This window comes from Dromaius novaehollandiae, chromosome 4, assembly GCF_036370855.1.
Source record: "Dromaius novaehollandiae isolate bDroNov1 chromosome 4, bDroNov1.hap1, whole genome shotgun sequence".
Lineage (NCBI taxonomy): Eukaryota > Metazoa > Chordata > Aves > Casuariiformes > Dromaiidae > Dromaius > Dromaius novaehollandiae.
In genome coordinates this window covers 34,683,065-34,703,364 of record NC_088101.1, presented here as the reverse complement: position 1 = coordinate 34,703,364, position 20,300 = coordinate 34,683,065, and the positions used below count along the sequence as shown (strand labels likewise).

At 35.7% G+C, this 20,300-nt stretch overlaps 1 protein-coding gene across 1 annotated transcript in view; it reads right to left on the bottom strand.

Moving 5' to 3' along the window:
* Positions 1-1,397: 1,397 nt before the first annotated feature.
* NAA15 (N-alpha-acetyltransferase 15, NatA auxiliary subunit) overlaps positions 1,398-20,300 on the bottom strand; it is a 43,099-nt gene continuing 24,196 nt past the window's right edge. The window contains exons 7-20 of the mRNA XM_064510724.1: positions 20,092-20,211; positions 19,273-19,368; positions 19,028-19,134; positions 18,556-18,628; positions 16,448-16,617; positions 15,629-15,781; positions 14,802-14,930; positions 12,153-12,366; positions 10,779-10,972; positions 8,690-8,798; positions 7,968-8,066; positions 7,068-7,211; positions 5,820-5,917; positions 1,398-2,840 (exon numbers count right to left, since the gene is read on the bottom strand). Coding sequence (XP_064366794.1) covers positions 2,640-2,840; positions 5,820-5,917; positions 7,068-7,211; positions 7,968-8,066; positions 8,690-8,798; positions 10,779-10,972; positions 12,153-12,366; positions 14,802-14,930; positions 15,629-15,781; positions 16,448-16,617; positions 18,556-18,628; positions 19,028-19,134; positions 19,273-19,368; positions 20,092-20,211 — 1,907 coding nt within the window. The 3' untranslated portion in view covers positions 1,398-2,639. The remainder of the gene's footprint in view (positions 2,841-5,819; positions 5,918-7,067; positions 7,212-7,967; positions 8,067-8,689; positions 8,799-10,778; positions 10,973-12,152; positions 12,367-14,801; positions 14,931-15,628; positions 15,782-16,447; positions 16,618-18,555; positions 18,629-19,027; positions 19,135-19,272; positions 19,369-20,091; positions 20,212-20,300) is intronic.

Sequence of the window (20,300 nt, the reverse complement as noted above, 5' to 3'; positions counted from 1 at the left end):
ATTTAATTTCTAGCTCTGTAACTCTTCCTCAAAGTTAACATTGCATCTGACAGGAGAGATGGGAAGATGAAGGAATAACAATTCCTACACCACTTAAAGAACCTTCTTTTTCAAGAAACTCTTCATTTAGTCTCTCGCATTTCCTGGGACAGCAGTCTTCTGGAAGGGGATGAGGAACCTTTCTTTAATCTGAAAGCATTATCTCAGAAGCACTATGGATGCCCTTCAGCAAGGTTACAAGGAAGTGTCTTTGGGGGAGATCACAATAGTTGTGTGGATGGAGACTTCTGGAAGGTCCACAATAATATCCTTTCCCACTTGCATAATGAAAGATAACAAATACCTTCTTGCTTTTAGTTCATCTGCTTCAGCACAAAAATAGGCAGTGAGAAAGTACAGGAAGTAATCCCATTTATAGGCAGCACCCAAAAAAAACTGGAATGAGGAAAAAAGGTTTGCTTGATGCAATTCACAATCTGTTAAGAAGTATGAGCATTCATCTGCCTCCAGCTACAGCATCAGAAGCAAAGAAAATGGCAGCAATACTCAAGAGGCAAGGCCAAAAGCTCATAGCTTGTGTAGACAAGACCAAACTGTCTTCAGTAGTTGCAGAAAACATGCAGTCCAAGTATCTCAGGCTGCAGAAAAGACTGAAATCTAGACATATTTATGACTAGTCATAACTGACCAGACCATTAATTGACCAGAGTCAATTAAATGCTCTAAAAGTATTCTAGTCCCTAAAAGCCTGGCTGATTAAACACACAAATATAGCAACACAACTTATATTTCCAACATGAACCACAACATAAACATACACAAGCATAGTCTAACCACGAAGGGAAAGTGGTGCTGAATGTACAACAAAGAAAGAATTGTTCTTTCTACAGTTAGAAAACTACAAACCCCAATAATCTTCCAAAGTTTCTTAATTGTATGTGTCAATCATTGAATTCCATGATGTGGAAGAGGAACACCAGGTATGCACTTGATACTTCAACTAAAATCCTGCAGCAAAGAAGGCACTCACTTTAAAAGCTGTAGTTTATTTTCTCCTTGGTTTTATGTGATGAGCCTATAAAAAACATTTGAGTACTTATTTCTATATTATTGACACAGTAGACTTGTAGACTGTAGCTTGACTTGGAAAATAAAATTCAACATCACACTGGTGGAACTTAAAAGCCAAGTAGTAAAGCATTCTGTGTTATGGGACTTCCCAGACATTCAGCCTTCATATATAATGCATTTAAAACTTAATATATACTCAACATCCACGCATCAGCAATGACATTATTAGCATAACTGGACAGCACAGTAAGCCAACCCTGAGCTGCACTCTACTGAACCCATTCATTTTCAAAGTACAACAGAGATTGGTTTAAATATTCACACAATTGTTTTTCAAAACATTTTATTGCATTATATTTGGTACCTTATGTTTGACAAAGGAAATTACATCTGTAACTGCAGGAATAAGAAGCTGGTCTGTTATTGAAAAAAAATCTTGGGCCCCTTAAAAGTTACAAAGTCTTGGGCTTGCCTGAAACAACTGAGCAAGAAATATATTCTTAGAAATGTAGGGCTTCAAGTATTACAAACCTGTGACACTGTGGAAAAGTTCCAGAGGTATCTAAACTGCAGCACTTTTTTTTCTGCATAACGTGTACAAGGCCTGCTGAGGTTTTAAACTATTAGTCTCTTGATCAGTCAAAATGGTAGTCAGGAGTTCTTCTCTTTGCAACTTCAAGCCATAGTATGTTCTCATTTTATTTTCACTCTACGTGAAAAATGCATGCTATCTTTCTAATTAGTTGGTGCCACATCACAGTGCATAATTTTATTTGGTTCTTGCATTACAGTTTTAAAAAGTTTGGCCAACCTATGCTGCTAGGTTCATCTCAAAAACAGCAACGTTGATTCCCCCCAGCCCACCCCCCTAATTTTAATTCAAATACAGATATAGTTTTAACTGGTTCCTTCAGTTAAAAACTGTGGTGCAAGAACACCAAACTGATCGTGTACAGTGAATTTCAGAGACACAACAAGCTTATTGAACACACTATGTTTCTTAATTCTGCTTGGTATCTGTATGTCCCAGCTTCCACAACATCACATGTATGTTGTAGGTTTCTCTGTATATTCTGATTCACATTGCATACTTCCTATGGACAGAATCATCCCGTATCAAAATCAGTCAGATGCTAAAGCCCCAACAACTCTTTGTGCTCAGTGAAAGAATCCAGTGCTAAAACAGCATTTTTGCTGTCTGAGATAACAGTAATCTCACAAGACAATTTTAAAGTAATATTTCTGCCACACACCTGCTCTGACGGCTATGAGCCTCCAGATTTTATATAAATTAGTTTAAAAACATGGGTAGGTAGGAAAGGATAAGGGTTTTTTTCTTCAATTTTAGCAGCTTTTAATTTTTAAGAAACCGAACAACCTATATCCAGTAATATGTTAGATATTTTATATATATACTTTGTCAGCAGGATAAAAAAAGTAAAACTATTTGAAGGCAACGTTTTTTTTTCCTTCCATTCTCTGTGTAAGTTAGAACAATTCAGCAGGTGCGTGACAAAAATATTATACACCAGATATGGTCCAATGTTATTTTTTTCCAATAAAGTTGTTCATATTTCATTGGCCAGTTCTTCAGGTTCTGCAGAACTATCTCCATTAACTGTGATCTTCATATCCTCTTCATATCCAGGGGGCATGAAAGCCAAAGCATAAGGGAAAAGCTTATGACAATTTGCTCTGTAAGTTTCAGATGCTTCTTTACAGTCTCCAAGGCTACCGTCACATAAAGCTTCTAATACCTCCATACAAGTCTAATTAAAGACAAAAATAAAGAAGTGTTATGGTTTCTTAAACATTCATCTCAACACTCACAAACAAGAAATATGATACTCAGAAAACCCCCCACCTATTAGAAGCACTGTTTTCAGGTTTCTATCAAATGACATTTTTCTAGTTAGACACAACATGAGATACCAGTTCAGCCTGATTTCAAATAATTCATTTTAAAGTAATTAAAAAACCCACCCCAGCTAGAAAACTTAAATGAAGTTGAAAAATGCTATTTTTTTTTTAAATCTGTTCCGTATTTTCCTAAAAAGTTTGATTTTCACTGGTTGGCAACCAAGAAGTGGGCTGACTTGCAATTAAATGAGTGGGAGAGGGAGGTCCCCCACTAATCTGGGGATACATTAAGCATTTAAGCAATACATAGCATGCATTCAGATTTTTAATCTTCACAAATAGAAGCAATGAATCCAGAAATATATTATCATTTCCTAATAGTAGTTTCTATCAAAGTGCTTTCAGATAGAAATTGGAAGAATTCTAGAATATAACTGAAATGTAAAAACAGCATCAGCTGAATAAACATAATGTGATGTCATGACATTTCTGTTAGGGAAAAATATTTTACATTTAAGTGTGACAATAGAAGTGTGTCTGCAATTAGTGAATTGAGGCAGTTTATTCTGGTCATTACCACATCCTTCAGATATAGCTTCAGTTTTATATTCACTTTTCTTCATTATTTGGCAGAGGAAAATGAAGTTTCCTGCTTTTTTCAGCTTACATTCAAAAGGTGAGAAACTGCACTACTTACTGAGCTAGAAACTTCATAAACCAAATAAAGTTATATGTGCAGGTAAGAAGCTATTTTTTCAAAGGTTACTGCGATTTATAAAGTCTGTCTATATGATTTGCCGATGACTTGGTTCAAAGTTTAGCTTCCCTTCAAATTTAGGAAGGGAACACATTACTTGAATATTTTTAGCACGATGTACTAAGTAGGTCTTTATACAGACTATTGTTTCATCTTTAATTATCATTAAATTTAAGAAAACCTTAAACACAAATCTTAATTTCTTTTATCTTAAGGTGGAAAAATTATTTTCAAGTTCATATGAGAGCAGTAGATGAACACATCTTTTTAAGCATAAAGGGAGATGAACACACCTTCTAGAGTTAAAGCCTAGCTTTAAAATGAAGTTACTAGCTTTACTGGTTGCTAGGGCAAGTAATATTGGTATCTCTTCCAAGACATTCAGGCTATGAAACTGTGTAACTTATTCAGGCTTAAGCAATTAAAAAAATACATATATATATTTTATATCTCTCCATCTTGTCGCTGTAGTGCTTTCTTGCCTTTTACATGACAGGACCTATCTTTCACTCAAATCCATCAGTCAAAGGGCTTCACCAATACCCACTGGCACTTAACATCCTTCCACCTTGTGTATGCCAGCATTACTGTAGTAAACTAGTCTTTTCCACTCCTCTGACATTTACTGTAGCTTTTATTTGTTCTATAAAACCCTGCTTGGGGTTTTGAGGTGTTCTTCAACACTTTTCCTGCTATTAGCTTCATGTGACACTGGCCTCCATAGAAGGTCAAATATATCCAGATTTATGTCTGGAATGTGTCCCAAGACAATCGCTACTAAAAATCAAATGAGATGATAAAATTTAACCTCTTTGCTCATGAGAATGCCTAGACTTCTTCAGAAGTTGTCTTTTTAAAAGATGTTCAATTTTCCTTCTAAAAGTTTGGTAGAACTCCAATTCTTGCCTTACATTAGCACTAAGAGCACTTAAATTGAACTTTTTCAGTTTTTACCATGATGCTACCTATCTTTTTTATACATTGCCAAGTCAATAAATGCTTCTTCCAGTGCTACAAAATAAAGTTATGCCTCCAAAAACACCCAGTATTTTTGGTTACAGTCTAATCTTCCTCCAGTCCAATTCAATTCCATTCTTAGGCAAGAAATGCAGCTACAAGGCAATGAATGCTACTGAAGAAAGTTTAATTTTTAGTTTGTTTTCTCTCCAACTCTATTGATAATCTAAATTAAGCTCTTTGAGACAGCTCAAAAAAAAAAATAGTTTATAACCTGCTAAATATGTACTTAAGATATGAGAGATTTGCATTTACATCCCATAGCAAGATCAGCTAGAGAAAAGATGTGAATCCTCAACATCCAAGGCAAGTTTATAAACCACAGCAAATTGTCTTTTCCTGCCTCTGTCCCCTCTGTTTTGTCCAAAAATTCTAGTGGGGCCTTGCAAAATCCCTCACAGTTAAACTTCCACTTAACCCACCATATTCCCAAGAATGTGATTTTTAGAAAATGCTGATTTTTGTCAACAAAAGAGTATATTTTACTGGAAAACTTAACAATTCTACTTGCAATAGGTCTAAATATCCTGGAGTCCCCAGAGATAAAGAGCACAATAAAGTAATAAAGTGCCAGGGGAACTGAGAGAAATGAAGCATCCTACAGGTTGCCTGCCAACCTGCCTGCCTGTCTGCCAAAGAATCTCTTTAATACTTAATTAAATGTACTGGACGCTCTTACATTGATGCCAAAGGAAATGAGTTGATTGGGATACAGAAATAGTTTTGAAGAGACTCTTCCTTGTGAGTTCTTGGCTGTTGAACAGCTAAAGCTCTGACAGACTACAACCTTTTCCTACTGGGGAGCTTTAGCATCTTTTGCTATATGACTTCTCTTACGCTTTCCTGTTAGTTGTGGCAATAACGCACTTTCTTTTACTAGCTAGCTATTTTCATATCACGTATAGGACAAAACTACATTAATTCAAATGTGCAAAAAGGATATTAAATGCTTCAGTTCAGATGAACCCAATATACCTTTCTCTCACATGATATCCTAACCTCCTTACTACACATGCACAGTGATAGTTTCAGCTTCCTCTTATCTCCATAACTTGCATAAGACTTCTGTAGATATATGAAAAGAAGTTGTTTACCATTTATAAATGTCTGTTACCTGAAGATTTCTGTTAGTGAGGGATTCATCCAGGGTCATTGCCAGCTCTACTGCTCTTTTCTGACTGGAAGGATCTAAATAGTACATCATTTTGGCAGCTACAGGAGAAAAAGTTTCATCACTCAGTAGAAGACTGAATAAGTCTTAATATATACAACCATAAAATAAAGATATTAAGACTAAGAAAGGGGATGCTGAATTCTGTAGTAGTAGTTCAAAATGGAGACATTTGGAATGTTACGTTTGACATTACAGCAAATAGAAGCAGAGCTTCAAGTCTACTATCCAATGCTTACGAAGGTATATGGAAAAAGCGTTGAAACAGCTAGGCTATGTCTGCCCTGCAAGGTAGGAGCATTTTGCAGTGTACTGTGTAGTCCCTGAAGACAATGAAGAGAACAAATCAGACCTGCTGCAACACACCACAGTTGCTTTCTGGCAGCAGCGCTCAGGTTTCCTTCCCACAGAAACCAGGACACAGAAGAGATGGAGGACACATAGCTCTGGTTGTAACACGGTGTCAGGACACACACATGGCATGGTCCCAAGTCCCACCACAGAGATGTAGCTGAAGGGGCTTGATGTCAGAAGAGATACAGAGAATGAACTCGCTGCTTTTGGTGGCCACGTCTAGGCAGACCGAGCCACAACAGCAATGCTGCCCTGGGCAGTATACATCCTGTTTCTCATGGCGTAGTATAATACACACTGTAACATGTCATCATTATAGACAGATGGTCTTTTATGGCAGCTGTGGTAACCAGCACTACCTCAGCATCTCTTGCTTGGCACATCAATAGTTCTGGGTGTTAACTGGCTTTTTGGGCACTCAGCACATTTGTGCTGGCAGTCAGCTTCTCTAAATACCAGAAAAATCTCTCCAAATATCAGAAAACTTCATAAATTCAAAATATTACTTCACATACCATAGCCCATACAAATTATACCACAAATGCATTAAATATGTTTCCTTTAAAAAGTCTTATGATACATTCAGCATGTACCAGAAATGAAAACAGGGCAGGGAAAGTCCCAAAATTTGTATTTTAGCAGCACATAGAAGGAGAAACTGAAGAAATTCACAGACAAATTGAATGGTCATGTTTTCACAAAGACTCAGATAGATAGAAGAAAAGCATTCCTGATGGCAAGAGTGTTTTTTTACATCATTGCTGCAGATACTCAGAATCTATTGCTAGATAAGCACTGAGAAGAGACGGGGAGAGAAAAAGGATAGAGGCAAAATACCTGATAACCTATGTGGTAGTGAGTCATAGTTCTTTTTAAGGAAAGCTTCATTGAAGTTCTTTGGATTAGTTGCTCCAAAAAGCCTATTCATTTCTTGGTTTAACACTGTTCTGACTGCATCTGGCAGATCCTTACTTTCAGATACTATTAAATCGGGGGAAAAAAATTAATAGAAAGTGACACAGGCAATCACAGTACGATCTACTTCATATTAAATCCTTTTATTTTAATATTTGTTGCATTTACATTATTAGTATAATTGAAAAAATAAATCTCAAAGGCAGTTGCATAAAATTAAAAAAGGTAAATAACTGGAGCCAGCTGGAAAAAAACCTTAACTGTGACAGTTTTCTGATGCTTACAAAAATCCAAAGCCTTTTTGCTCCCCCCGCCCCCACCTTACTGATTAGTCTATTAGGCCTAAGACTGAGGTCATAAAAATATGTTCTTATATGTATCTTGTCTTTAGTCATTAACAGAAAAAGTGGCCTTTGGGGCAAGGAAAGAGAGAATCCTTCCAATCTTCTAAGAAAGTGGGACATGATTCTAACTTTCTCCTCATACACTGACACAGGCTGCGAGCAGAGAAGCCACATTCTTCATTCTGCAGTTCCCATTTCTGCAACCACCAGTGAGTTCACTTACTCTTTCAGAGGCACATTATACTCCTTAAAATCTTAAAGAGACTTACTAATACCTGTTGAAATAGTTACTAAACCCAGCTGTACTCATAAAGATACTTAATTTTAACACAAGTCACTTGTTTAAAAAGCTTTCCAATATGCATATTAAATATTTTGAATGAATTGTGTAAACAGTATGAGAACTAAAACCAATGACTGTATGTAAGTTAGATATCAGATGGAGGCATGCACAGATGAAGTCATATTAGATACATACCACTGCTGAAGAGATGAATCATACACTCGTGAAGCCAAGGATGACTGGAGTCAATAGCAAATGCTCTCTTCACAGACTGAAGCATCAGAAGGAACTTCTCTGGAAAAGAAAGCATTGACAAAGGGTCAAAAAACTGTAGTTGGAACTAACTGCATTGTGTTGCAGTATTATTTAGCGTTTGAAATTACAATGATCAGAACAAATTAAAAGCTGAGCATGCTACAAAAGCCATTTTTCTAACACTCCTTTAACCACTGAATTACTTTTCAAACTAGTGACTACATTTGAATGTAATAAGCTCTTAAAGCATAATATTTAACTGATACCAGAAGAATTCAAAAGTCAAGTAGCTACCAGAAGTAGCTCAAAAGCCCACTTTTCATAGCAACTGCATAGCATTTCTAAATTATACAGCAAATAGTTTTGTCAACACTTGAATTTGATGAATGACTACAGATGAAAATGAGTAACTAGGAGAAATGCAAGTTGGGAGAATTAATTCTACAGTCTCATGGCTCACAGCAAAGAAATGGGATAATCACCTAGCGTTTCAAACTTCTGATTCTTCACAGAATGCTGATGGCTGGGGTGTCTGTCCAATGAAAAGTTATATGCATCTGCAGGCACTGACTGCTTATATCTCATCAATATTTTTTGCATAAATTTGAATATACAACTTTAAGAATCACAATTTACTTTCTTTCACTAGTTTTCTCACCTACCTTTTCGGAAATAAATCTCAAAGGCAAAAAGATGAGTATCTATTTTGTTCTTCACTAAATTCTTCAGCGGCATTAAAAATTTAATGGCTTCTTCCAAAGGTGCTTCAACCTACAGAATCAAAGAATCATCACACAGCTAAGCCACAAAACTTAAAACTATTGACCAACTCCCCAACAAGAGGAATTAGTTGTTTCTGATTTTGAGTCACATCAGAAAGAGTTACTCTCAGAAGGCAACCCACCAGATCTACACATACAGGCAACAGAGATATTTATGACTACTTTATGCTCACAACTGAGTCTGTTCACGCAAGCTTCAGAAAGGTTCCTGAAGGCTGTCAAGTCATAGCAACATTCTTAGCTAAGATACTAATGGCAACTAATTTAAAGATGTTTGAGGCAACTAGATATTCACCATGGTCACTAGGGCTCAGTTAGCATAATCCAGTAAATGGACTGCTTTAACGCAAATAATTCTGTGCCAAGATTCTTTACAGAAAGCTCTCATGCATTTAGAGATTGAGGATAATTAGAACAAGAACCATCTGTTGTCCTTCTTACTTATGTTTTCGTGAATATAGCTGTTCTATAGGAATCGGTTACAAAATTTAGTTGTAGTCCATCAATGACAATTTAGTAATGTTAAAACAATACACTATTTGCACTGCAGAAATAACTGAGCTGAAGACAATGATGGACACCTTACGTAATTCCCAGCTGATCATATACTTTAGCAGTTTTCATAAAATATTTTCAACTATTTGTACATGCCATTATGAGTTCACATGCATCGGTTAAAACTGCATGCTGAAACTGTTTAATATTATAACAGATTTCAAAGCTATGTCTTTAATGCCAAGGCTACGTATCAACCAATCAAGTCCAGGTGTAACTTTTCCAGGAAAAAGGTTTGCAGGTGACCAACTACATCTAAAATAGTCTTCGGACCCCGGCCAACTGATTTTGAAACTCTGTGTAGAGACCTTCCGCTAAGTAGGGAAGATTTGCCAAAGGGCTGCATTATATAGCTGTAACTATTTCCCTACAATCTTGGCAGCAGACTAGATTTTCCTAGGATATCCCACTACATCAGAATTCAATTTCAACATGCATCGTTGAGGCAGTTTCATTCCCAATTTGCACTGTAACAAAACTGCTTTTTCTTGCAACCAGCAAGCTAAGCAATAGGAATACTCCAGACAGTATTCCTAATCTAGTTTTTATAAAGCCACTTGCTTCCTGGCTCTATAATGAAGTTCACTGTCTCAGATTTCAAATATTGCCCTCCAAGAGCCAACAACAGTCATCCTTGTGACATGAAGATACTGAATGCTGTATCTATCAGTACTTGGATACTATCCCTACTGCTATTACTAGAAATTAATTTTTCCAGTGTACTTCTTTCAATACCATTCTCTACACTTTTTCCAAATGCTTTCCTGCTCCTTCCAGGTACAACTTGTATCACAGAAACAGTCTTCTGGATCATCTCCCTTCTACACATCTCTACATTCTTAATTCAAACCTCAAAATCCATCTCAGCCTAGTCTACTGCTGTTTCTAAACAGATTCTTTATCCTTTTATTTGTTTGCATTCAAAACAAATTGCAAACAAATGCTGTTAAAGCATTCAGTTTCTTAGTGTCTCCCATTTGCCCTATTTGTTCCACAGATTGCCTGTGCTCATATAAACCAGAAATTACTGTAGGCCATAGGGGTGATGACAATCATCCTGCCTACAGAACAGAAAGATTTCCATCTGCTTAACTAGAGATCGGATATAATCAGCAAGCTAGTGCAATTCATATATGAAGATAATTCCATCTGCAGCAAAGTGTCTATGACTTCTTGACTGCTGCCTTTGAGAATGAGAAGCAGAAGCAGTGATTTTGTCACATTTTTGACAGTATACCCAGCAAACTATCCCAGAAACATTTGTTTCATAAGACATGCCACTTGGGAAGAGAAGCCACACAAAAACCAAACATGTTATCTGAATGGCTCTCAAATTATGTGCATGTTCATAGTAACTTTTCTACAAATTTGACTCTTCTCCAAACCAACTGCTTAATATTACGTTAGCAAGCACCTTTGCCAGTTTTTCAGGGATAAGTTCTTCTTTTGGACCTCCAATTTCTTCATCATCATCATCTTTCTTCTTTTTCTGATTCCTCTGTTGCTTTTCTTTCTCAGCATTTTTCTTCTCCTCCTCCAGCTGTGCTTTCTTCTGAGCTCTTCTCTGCTTATTTCGTAGCTTCTTTAGCTCCTTGTCAGACATATTTGCTGTAAACAGACAAAGGGCAAAACACAGACTATGCTGACTTCTAACATTATCCCATCTCAATCAGTTGTCAGTTACTGTATTTATTCTAAAATCATATTTACTAACTAGTAAGGCTGCCATTGCATTTTTAAGAGTTTATTTACTAGCAATACAAAAATTTGACAGTCTATGCTACTGCTTCATAATTCACAAATTCCTTTCTGAAATCAGAGCAATAGGAATTAGAACAATAGTATAACAAGCTGAAGGCAGGACCAAGTAATTACCGCATGACTTCACAAATGTAGTGCCAGGAGTAAAAATACAAACCAATACACATTGATTTATTCCTTAGGCATTACACAACAGGAAAGTTATCTTTAATGTAGTGATTAAATGGTTTAACAGAAATAAGGTGAAACAGTAATATTTTGGGCATAGGCAGTTTCAGTTTTGCTTTTAATGCCCAGTTTTGCTTTTAACACCCTATAGACATTTTACATTTGATTCACATTCAGATTGTGCCTCTCTTCAATTTAAATTAATTCTCCATGCTTTAAAAGCATCAAAAATCAGCTATGAGAAATTCTATTACATTTCCACCTTTCTTAATTTGAACCTAAAGCTATACAAATGAACTGAGATGGTAAATCTTAAAACTGGACAAATTCCTTTTGAAGGATTCAGCTGCTTCTATTCATACCACTTGAGGTGCCCCAGGCCATAATTACTTAAGCTGTTCTTCACCCAGAAAATGGACAGAGAAAAGAAAATAAAGGATTTAAATGTCATTTTTGCATCAATAGCGAAAGATGACAAGGTTTATGTGGCTACTAATTGAACCTCTGCATACTGATAAAAGCTTAGAATGAGTCACTCCAAGCACACCTGCTTCACTGTTTCTTCACGGATTAACCACCATGAGAATTCCATGTATTCCCAGATATTTTCATAACAAAAATATGATTTTACCCAAGAAATTCTGTAATTGCTAGAGATATGTTTAATGCCTAGATAAACAAAAATATGCATTAGTTTAACTTTCACTGCACTAATCTTGCAGGCCAAGTTACAACTGCCCACTTTCAGTTGCAAAAAAGCCCCCTTACTTTGGGGATCTGTCAACTGTAAGAATATTAGGTCTTCACAAAATATTAACTAGTGAAACTGCATATACAATAAATCATGAGGGTGAAATACCTGTATCAGCCTCATGTTCTTTATTTTCATCTGTTAGGGGATTATCATGCAGCTTCAAATATATCTCTATGGCAATTCGTGCGGCCTTGAAGTAAAATGGATGTTGTCGAAGTACATCTTCTAGTTTTAGCAAGTCCACGTAAGACCTAAGCGTAATCTTCCTCATACAGTAAGTGTGGAAGTCAAACTGGTCATCTGTGATTTCTACAAAATGCTAACACAACAGAACATTATTTAGCAAGCATCTGCAATTGGAAGTAAACCTTGATTTATTTATACACGTTTTCCAAAAAAAGTATAGAGTAATTTACTAAAAGACTGCTGTTTAACAAGTAACTCATGTTTCAAAAAATTAATGTACAACCGAAACAAAATAAAGTCATAGTAAAAAACACAGAAGTTATCTTAGGTCAGAACCAAGATTCACCCAATCCGCAACCTCTTTAATAGTAACCACCCTCTGACAATTTGCAGTTTATGGAAAAAGGTTCCACCCTTGTTATATTTAAATAGTACTTGAAATTTTTCCTTCTATGAACTTGTCTAACTTTTTAGTTTATACCTTTGACTTCCACAAAATAGTGTGGAAACAAATTCCACCCTTTAATCACATGTGGTGTGAGAAAGTACTTCCTTTTGCTTAAGATCTGCTGCCTCATTGTCACCTGATGTCCCTTTGTTTTTGTTTGTGAAACAGTGAGAAGTCCTTCCCCTCTTCAGCTTCTCCATGTGCTTATTATCACATGGAGCTTTTTCCCTAACCTTAACTCAGTTGTTGCTTGTCAAAGCTGAGGATAAAATAGTGTGATAAACTAATCGCACCCTCTTAATGGGGAAGTTATTCCATAGCTCATGTTTTACTAGCTCATTTTTTAAGGAGGTGACAGGAACCAAGTATGATATTCATATGTAAACAGTACCATGAATTTATACAACGGCAGGAAAATATTTTGTTTTATTCTCTAGTCTCTTCATAATTCCCCACACGGTTTGCCTTTTTGACTGCTACACTAACACAATGGCTTTTGCAGCACTGTCTATAATAATTCCAAGACTTCTTTCCTGAGCAGCAATAACTCATGTGGGGCCCATTACTGCTTATGCATATGCAAAGGGTTCTTGTTCTTCCCTCTCCAACTACGTTGTTGAACATTATGTTTCACATGTCATTTTTTCACTCAGTATTGTGAGAACCCTCTCTGCAACTTCCTGTGGCCACCTTTTTTAATCACTTTACATTATCAGTAAATGCTGTCCTCACACTATTCACCCCCTTTCTCTGATCATTTATCAATATATTAAACAATGGATACCATATAGAGATGGTCATGCATGCTCTGTGGTAAACACCTTTTCATGTGAAAACTGACTATTTGCTCCTACTGTTTCCCAGCCACTAACCAGCTCTTAAATCCATGATCAATTTCCTTTCTTTTTCTAGGACAGCTTAGTCCCTTTAAGATGTGAAGGATCATATCAAAAGTGTTTCTGAAATCCAGAACAGATTTTAGTCAACTAGACTGCCATAAGCATAGCTGGCATCTCTAGAACATAATTAAGGGCAATGCTGCTTCTTACAAAAGCTTTGTTAATGTTTTCTGAATACAACATATTTATCTATCTTTACTACACCTTCAATTAATCCAATAAATAAATTAAATGTAGTGACTCAATTCCTTAGATGGCATTCTCAGAATTGTTTCCAAGTCAGCACTACATTTGCTACCCTCTTCTGGTACCCGGAGTGATTTACGTTACAAGGGTAACAGTTGAGCAGTTTCCTAACCAAGTTTCTTTAGAGGACTGGAGTGAACAGAATGTTTTAAATCTCCTTAAGTCTCTCCATTTGTAAAAAGGCATAGCTTTGCTAAGTACTCCCCTTTGAGCACTTCCTTTACACCTCAACTATCTTGTCTTGTTTCTGGCTCCTAATGTGTTTGGGAAAATTGTGTTTTTTTTTTTTTTTTTTTTTTTTAATTTTTTAGGAAGTTTTAAATCCAAACTCTTTTTTAAGCTTACCTAATTATGGATCTGCATTTAATGTGCAAATGTTCTCTTTTCCCCTTTCTGGATACAATTTCTACTTAAAGTAGAAAGTCTTTAAGTCTTTATAGTTCTAATAGTTCCTTTTAATCTAGAGCTTTTTCTTTTTTCTAAAGGGAAAGGATCTCTTCCAGTTTTTTTAATAGGTTTTTACATGTATTCTATTAAGACACTATACTTAACGAGACAATAACCAAGATGACTTCTTTTTGTTTTTTTGGGGTTTTTTTTGTTCTTTTTTTTAAGGCTAGACTTGTCAGTTCAGTGATCTTTTTCGGACTTAAAGTACATACACTTTTGGGTTGTACCCAAATACCTGTTTTCACATACCCTGCCTCAAATAAGACTATTTTTGCAAATATTCTGTTCTTTCCTGTACCTTCAAAATACTTCATACAATCTCTCTTTCCAATACATATATTACAAAGTTATTTTTTTTAATGAGAAAATGTAGTTTGATCAATCCTCCAGTATCCAGTAGAAAACAAGATCTCTGCAGGAGCTGCAGGAAGCATACTTATGAGCATATTGTTCAAAAAGGAAATATATCAGCATGGTAAATTTAAGCAAGCATTTCCAGCCTAGGCAGTTTAACTAGATACATACTCTCTCAATTTCATGGCATTTCTTAAGTGCTTCTCCAAATTTATTCATTGCTTTGTAAGCTTGCGCACATTCTGTCTGAAACCACATGCACTGCATTTCATTCAAGTTCTCTACCGCCGAGGTTCCTTCCTGAAAGGAAAAACAGCGTTATCAAAAATTTATCTCACTCAACTTGTCAACAGCTATTTCTTGTATCTCACTCTAGTTAAAAGCACACATAAAAGGGCCATCAAAAATGTTAAATTTCAAAACTGGATTCCTGCATGTTAGAAATTGCCATAATTAAGGTTATTCCTTAATATGTCAGAGTACAAATGTACCAAAAGGCCATAATCTTTATTTATGTAGTCCCACATTTCCACTGAGGTTTCTGTTTCCTCCACCCAAAACACTACCTCAAGCAAAGAACAAGATGGAATTGCTTGGTTCATTAATCAGGGCTCCAAAGTGAAGAAAATCATTCCTCTACATTCAACTTTTTGGGAGCCAGAAATACATAATGAATAGCCAGGTGGTGACCATTTACCTGTGACATTTCCTCATTTTTCAGATAGAAAAGGTATTCATTCAGTGTTTTTTAAATGATGTACAAGTATATAATGCTTTGCAGCACGAAGAGAAATGGCAGAAGCGTTCTAACATGTGGCCTGACACTGACACCCACAGGGATTTTTACTGAAACTGCCATTTGTTTCTTCCAGAGACTTGCTGATTGAGCTAAGCCTTAAGATCATAAAAGTTAGATAACAGTAAACACAAACAAAATATTCCGCAGGGGATTTGCCCCACATATTATTCAAAACAGCTATAAATTAAACACAACCAACCCTCGTAAACTTAGAACACATTTCTTCTGCTTCTTTAATGAAGTTTGCTTTCAACATATATTTTGCACATTTGGAGTTGATAAATCTGTCTGCTGTGTCCAAAGCCTGAGCCTCATCCATCCACCTTGCAGCTTCTTTAATATTCCCAGCATGCTTAAAGAGAAAGAAATTTAAATTTAAGCTCAATAATTATAAACATGCATACTTTATCCACTGACTGTTCAATACCATAAGCAAATTCTTTAGACTTTTCTTTTTTATAATTAGCTCTCTTTAGGAAAAGAAAAGATCTTTAAAGGAAAAAAGCAAAAAAAAATTACTTTCCCCCATTATGGAGTTACAAGTCTTTTAGCACTAGAAAAATTTCCTGAAAATGCCTAAGAGACACTTTGGTTAATCCCACTCTGACGAACTACAGTAGTGGATTTGAGAAATTGGTTTTGAATCTGAAAACAAAAATAAAGAGAAGGCATTTAAAAATACGAATTCATTTGTGTGATTATTAATGCTTAAATAAACTGTGAATTGATGATGATGCACATTTTGCAGTATACTTTTCCTATATTCACTTAAAAATCTTCATGTGAGCTTATTCATACACAGTAAAACAAACAAAAAACTCCAAATCCCACCACTTATCTGGAAACTCACTAAAATTCATGAAACTTTTCCATGGATCCTACATACGTCTTGCTCAAGCAAAAGTTAGCATTTCAATGTTCATGACAAAGTCATTACAGGAAAGCATAAGCAGTGATAAAGATCTTCCGGCATAAAATAATAACCTCTGATCACCAAGAATAAGCCAAACAAGCTTACCTTATAGATTTTTGCCTTCACAAGGAAGAGTTCTATCAAAGTGGGAGTACTTTCTATAGCAGCATTTATATATTCTAGAGCCAGGGATGGCTGTCCAATTTTATCATAATGTTGAGCCAAGTAGTACTGGACCCAGAGTAAAGTGGTTGGAGGTTCTTCTTTACCATCATCTGGAGGGAGAAAAATAGTGGGCTTTTTTCCTCCCTGTTTGGTTTATTCAAGCAACATGCCACAAGGAAAATCCTATAAATACAGCCACTGAAGTTAACTCTGTCTCTACATCAGGCTACAGCACAAAACCTGGAAGTGCTTCCAAACTCCCAGGTCCAGATAAGCACCAAGCCCATGTTTTGCAAGACCTGGGCACCTACTGTACTCCTCCCATGCCCTGATTTTAAGGGAAAGAAAATGGGTTGATGGTTCAACAGGGAGTTGCAACATGTCCCAACCAGTCCACTAATCTGGGCAGTCAAAAGGTGCAGGACTTCAGTGCATGATGTACAGCACACATGCCATATAGTACAAATATATCCCGATACATCTAACATCTATAAGACATTCATTCCATGGAAGTCTTGGCAGCTTTTTATTCAATACTGTTTTGGGTCAAGGGTATAGCAGGGAGTCCTGCTAAATGCAAGTCATGCCCAGTAACACAGCAAGCATTCCAGTACATTCAACATTTATGTTTTCGACCAAGAGATTTGAATATTTTTCAAACAAAACAGTCCCTTTCTATTCCAAACTTTTAAAAAGACTTTTCATCTCTACTTTTGACAAATTGTCACCTTCCACCTAAACGTATCTTTATGCTACATCTACAGGAAACACTCCTGTATGCAAGTCAATGTTGAAAGTTAGAGAGCTTTGCTTGAAATCCAAAGTACTGAAGTCTTAAAAGTTAAGTTCACTGCTTAATTATGACCATGATGCACAGCACCTTGCAAGGAGAAAAAAAAAAAAAAAAAAAAAAAAAGTGATGGTGGTGGTGGGTGCTAGTCCTTCCAAAAGGTTCTGGTTTTTCAGCTTACAATATAAATTAACTATGCAATTACATGCATTTGGCTGTTTATTTTAAGGTAGTGGAAAATATTTATTTGAATAGAATTTACTATCATCAAAGCAAATATTGAATTAAACTGAAATCACAGCAACCCATTTCCTTAAATCAGAAAAGCATGAATGCATTTGAATGGCTTGGAAAAATTTAAACAGGTATTGCACAGTTATATTGTAGATTACAGCATTAAACTCAAGAGAAAAAGTTAACAGGCAACTTAGATGACAGTTTCATATGGAAGCATTGCATTGATGTTTCTGCAAAGAAGGGAATTAGCTGTTTACAATTTCAGTGAAAATGTGCTTAAAATTTTTCAGGTTGATCCCATTTATTAATGTAGGAAGTCACTCATACTATCTTAATTATTACACTATTATAATCACTCTCCAAAATTTTATGACCATCTTCTATTGAGATTTTATGCAGTAAAAGTTATTTTTTAATTTTTTTAAGAGAATTTCTGTTACAAAACAGTTGGGCAAACAACTAAAAGAAACATCATAAAATCCCCAGAGAAGAAACTATGAAGGCTAGATTCAATATATGTAGAACCATACCACAGAACAAAATAGTTGCCAGCCAAAAACATGGAAAACTATTTTTTCAATTCTCAAACAAAAACCCACCCCAAAAATCCAAACCAAGAAAACCTGAAGACTGTACTATCATACCAAACTGGTATTAATTCCTTTTTGTTTCATATTGCTGCAAATAAACATTATTACATAACTTTATCATTCTCCAGGAAACTGCAAAATTTGAAACTTAAGTCTTGAAATAGAACTCTTGGACTCAAACCTGCAAAGAGATGATTACTCTTCAGGATCCAGTAAAACATTTAAAACAAGCAAGTGGATTTTGAGTATACACATCAAATGGATTACAGCTGTCCAATTTTAAGCAACTGTGGTTTGGTTCTGTGTTTTCAAAACAGAGATACAAAGGCTATCTCCATTTCTTCATTGCCCTCTGATTCCTGCCTCTGAATGGTCACATATTGCTCATACCACGCAGTATTTCCATAAAATATTGCATTCTTAGCACTCACCATTTGGGTTAAATAACCTGCAGCTCCTTAGAGATGTTTCATAACCTACCACAAGCTCTTCTATAATTGCCACCTATATGTGCAAGACAACACAAGACAAAAAAAAAATCTCTAAGTAAGACGGTATTTCCCTTTAACTTGAACTATTTGGTGTAACCCAAACTAGTTGTTCTTGGTAAAAGACTTTTGCTATATTCTAAATTACAACACATATACATGGGAATGCACTCAATCTCACCTCTGTTTTTAACAGAGGCTTTCTCTAAATTAGTTAACACTTAAGCAGCTTATAATTAGCAAATTTTGGTTTTTTACACTTACTGACTTGGCACAGGGCTATGTATGCTTGTATTTGATTTTTCTAGATATACTAGGTGGTAACATGCAACAGCGCTGACAGAGTAAGCACTGAAGAAAAAGGCCACTTTCAGCTATGAGAGAGGTCATGTAAAGAGCTGAAGAGTTTTCCTACCTTCTCCTTGTCTTTGTACAATGACCTCAAAGTATTGAAGACTGGTGGACAACCTTTGCTGAAATTCATCCTTAGAAACTTGTCCAGACATTCCTTAAACTTTTCACCTTGAGAGGAAAAAGACCTGTTGATTTTGTTTTACCACACATTACTTATTAATTCTAGACTGCTTATGCTGTCAAAACAAATATGTAAGAGAAGAACATGAGTGTTAGCCACTACCTGCTTGTCAAAAATGCACTTACCTGACAAAAAGTTTAACGGCAATCTTCTTGGAACTAGTCCTCTTGGGTATTTAGTCCAGGCCTCTTCATAGATCTTTAGCCTCTCCAACATATTGGCTGGAACAGAAATGTACAGTTTACTTTTTCCTTTCTTTTTGGCAGAAAGTGGTGATGGTGGGGATAATTATGTAATTATATCATATATAATTACATATATATGTAATTATATAATCATATAATTGATAATTATATCTAGTTTTAAAAAGTCAGAATATATAGCAACTACCTGCTGTATACTTCCTAAAGAATATTCATTTGCATTTCATTTTTTGAATTTGCACTAGTAAATGATTTCAGGTTTTCAATGTCTGTAAGTTCTTCTTCCAACAGTGGTTATGACTGCCTTTTTCTTATATAAAAAAAAGGGGATGGATGGATGGGCTTCTGTCTCAATGCTGTGCTAAACTCTTGAACAAAGAACCATTCATGACAACTGCACTTTTGTCCAAAAACATGTGTTACCTACAACACAAGATTAAGATGACAAAGAGCAAAAGAAAAATTCTAAATTAACACTGTCTTCTAAGAAATTCCCTTCTTTAAGCCATGCACAATGAGATTACTGCATTTTTGTTTTTCTGGTTTTAAATAAGAGACAGTAAAAACAATACAAGAAATAGCTAAAGCCTTCCTTAAAAAAATATACACACTGTAACTAAAACGCAGAACATAAATGGAAGCTTCCTTAAATAGCTCTCAGTAAGTTCACCAGATTTCAATACATATGAAGTGCCATTTGTGCAGAAATAGCTTGCTTACTACAATATATCAAATCATTACCTGGTTTAAGTGCCTTTTCTAGGCCTTTGTAGTAGGCCCAGTTTTCAGGATTCCTTTCTTGTAATCCTTTGTAGACTTCAGCTGCTTCTTCAAGCCTGCCAAGTTGGAGCAGAAGTTCTCCTGTGTAAAATCCAAGAAGTTTTTAATTAAAGAAACAGGAGAATAAAACGAGGTAATATTAATCACTCTACAGTAAGAATTAGATAATC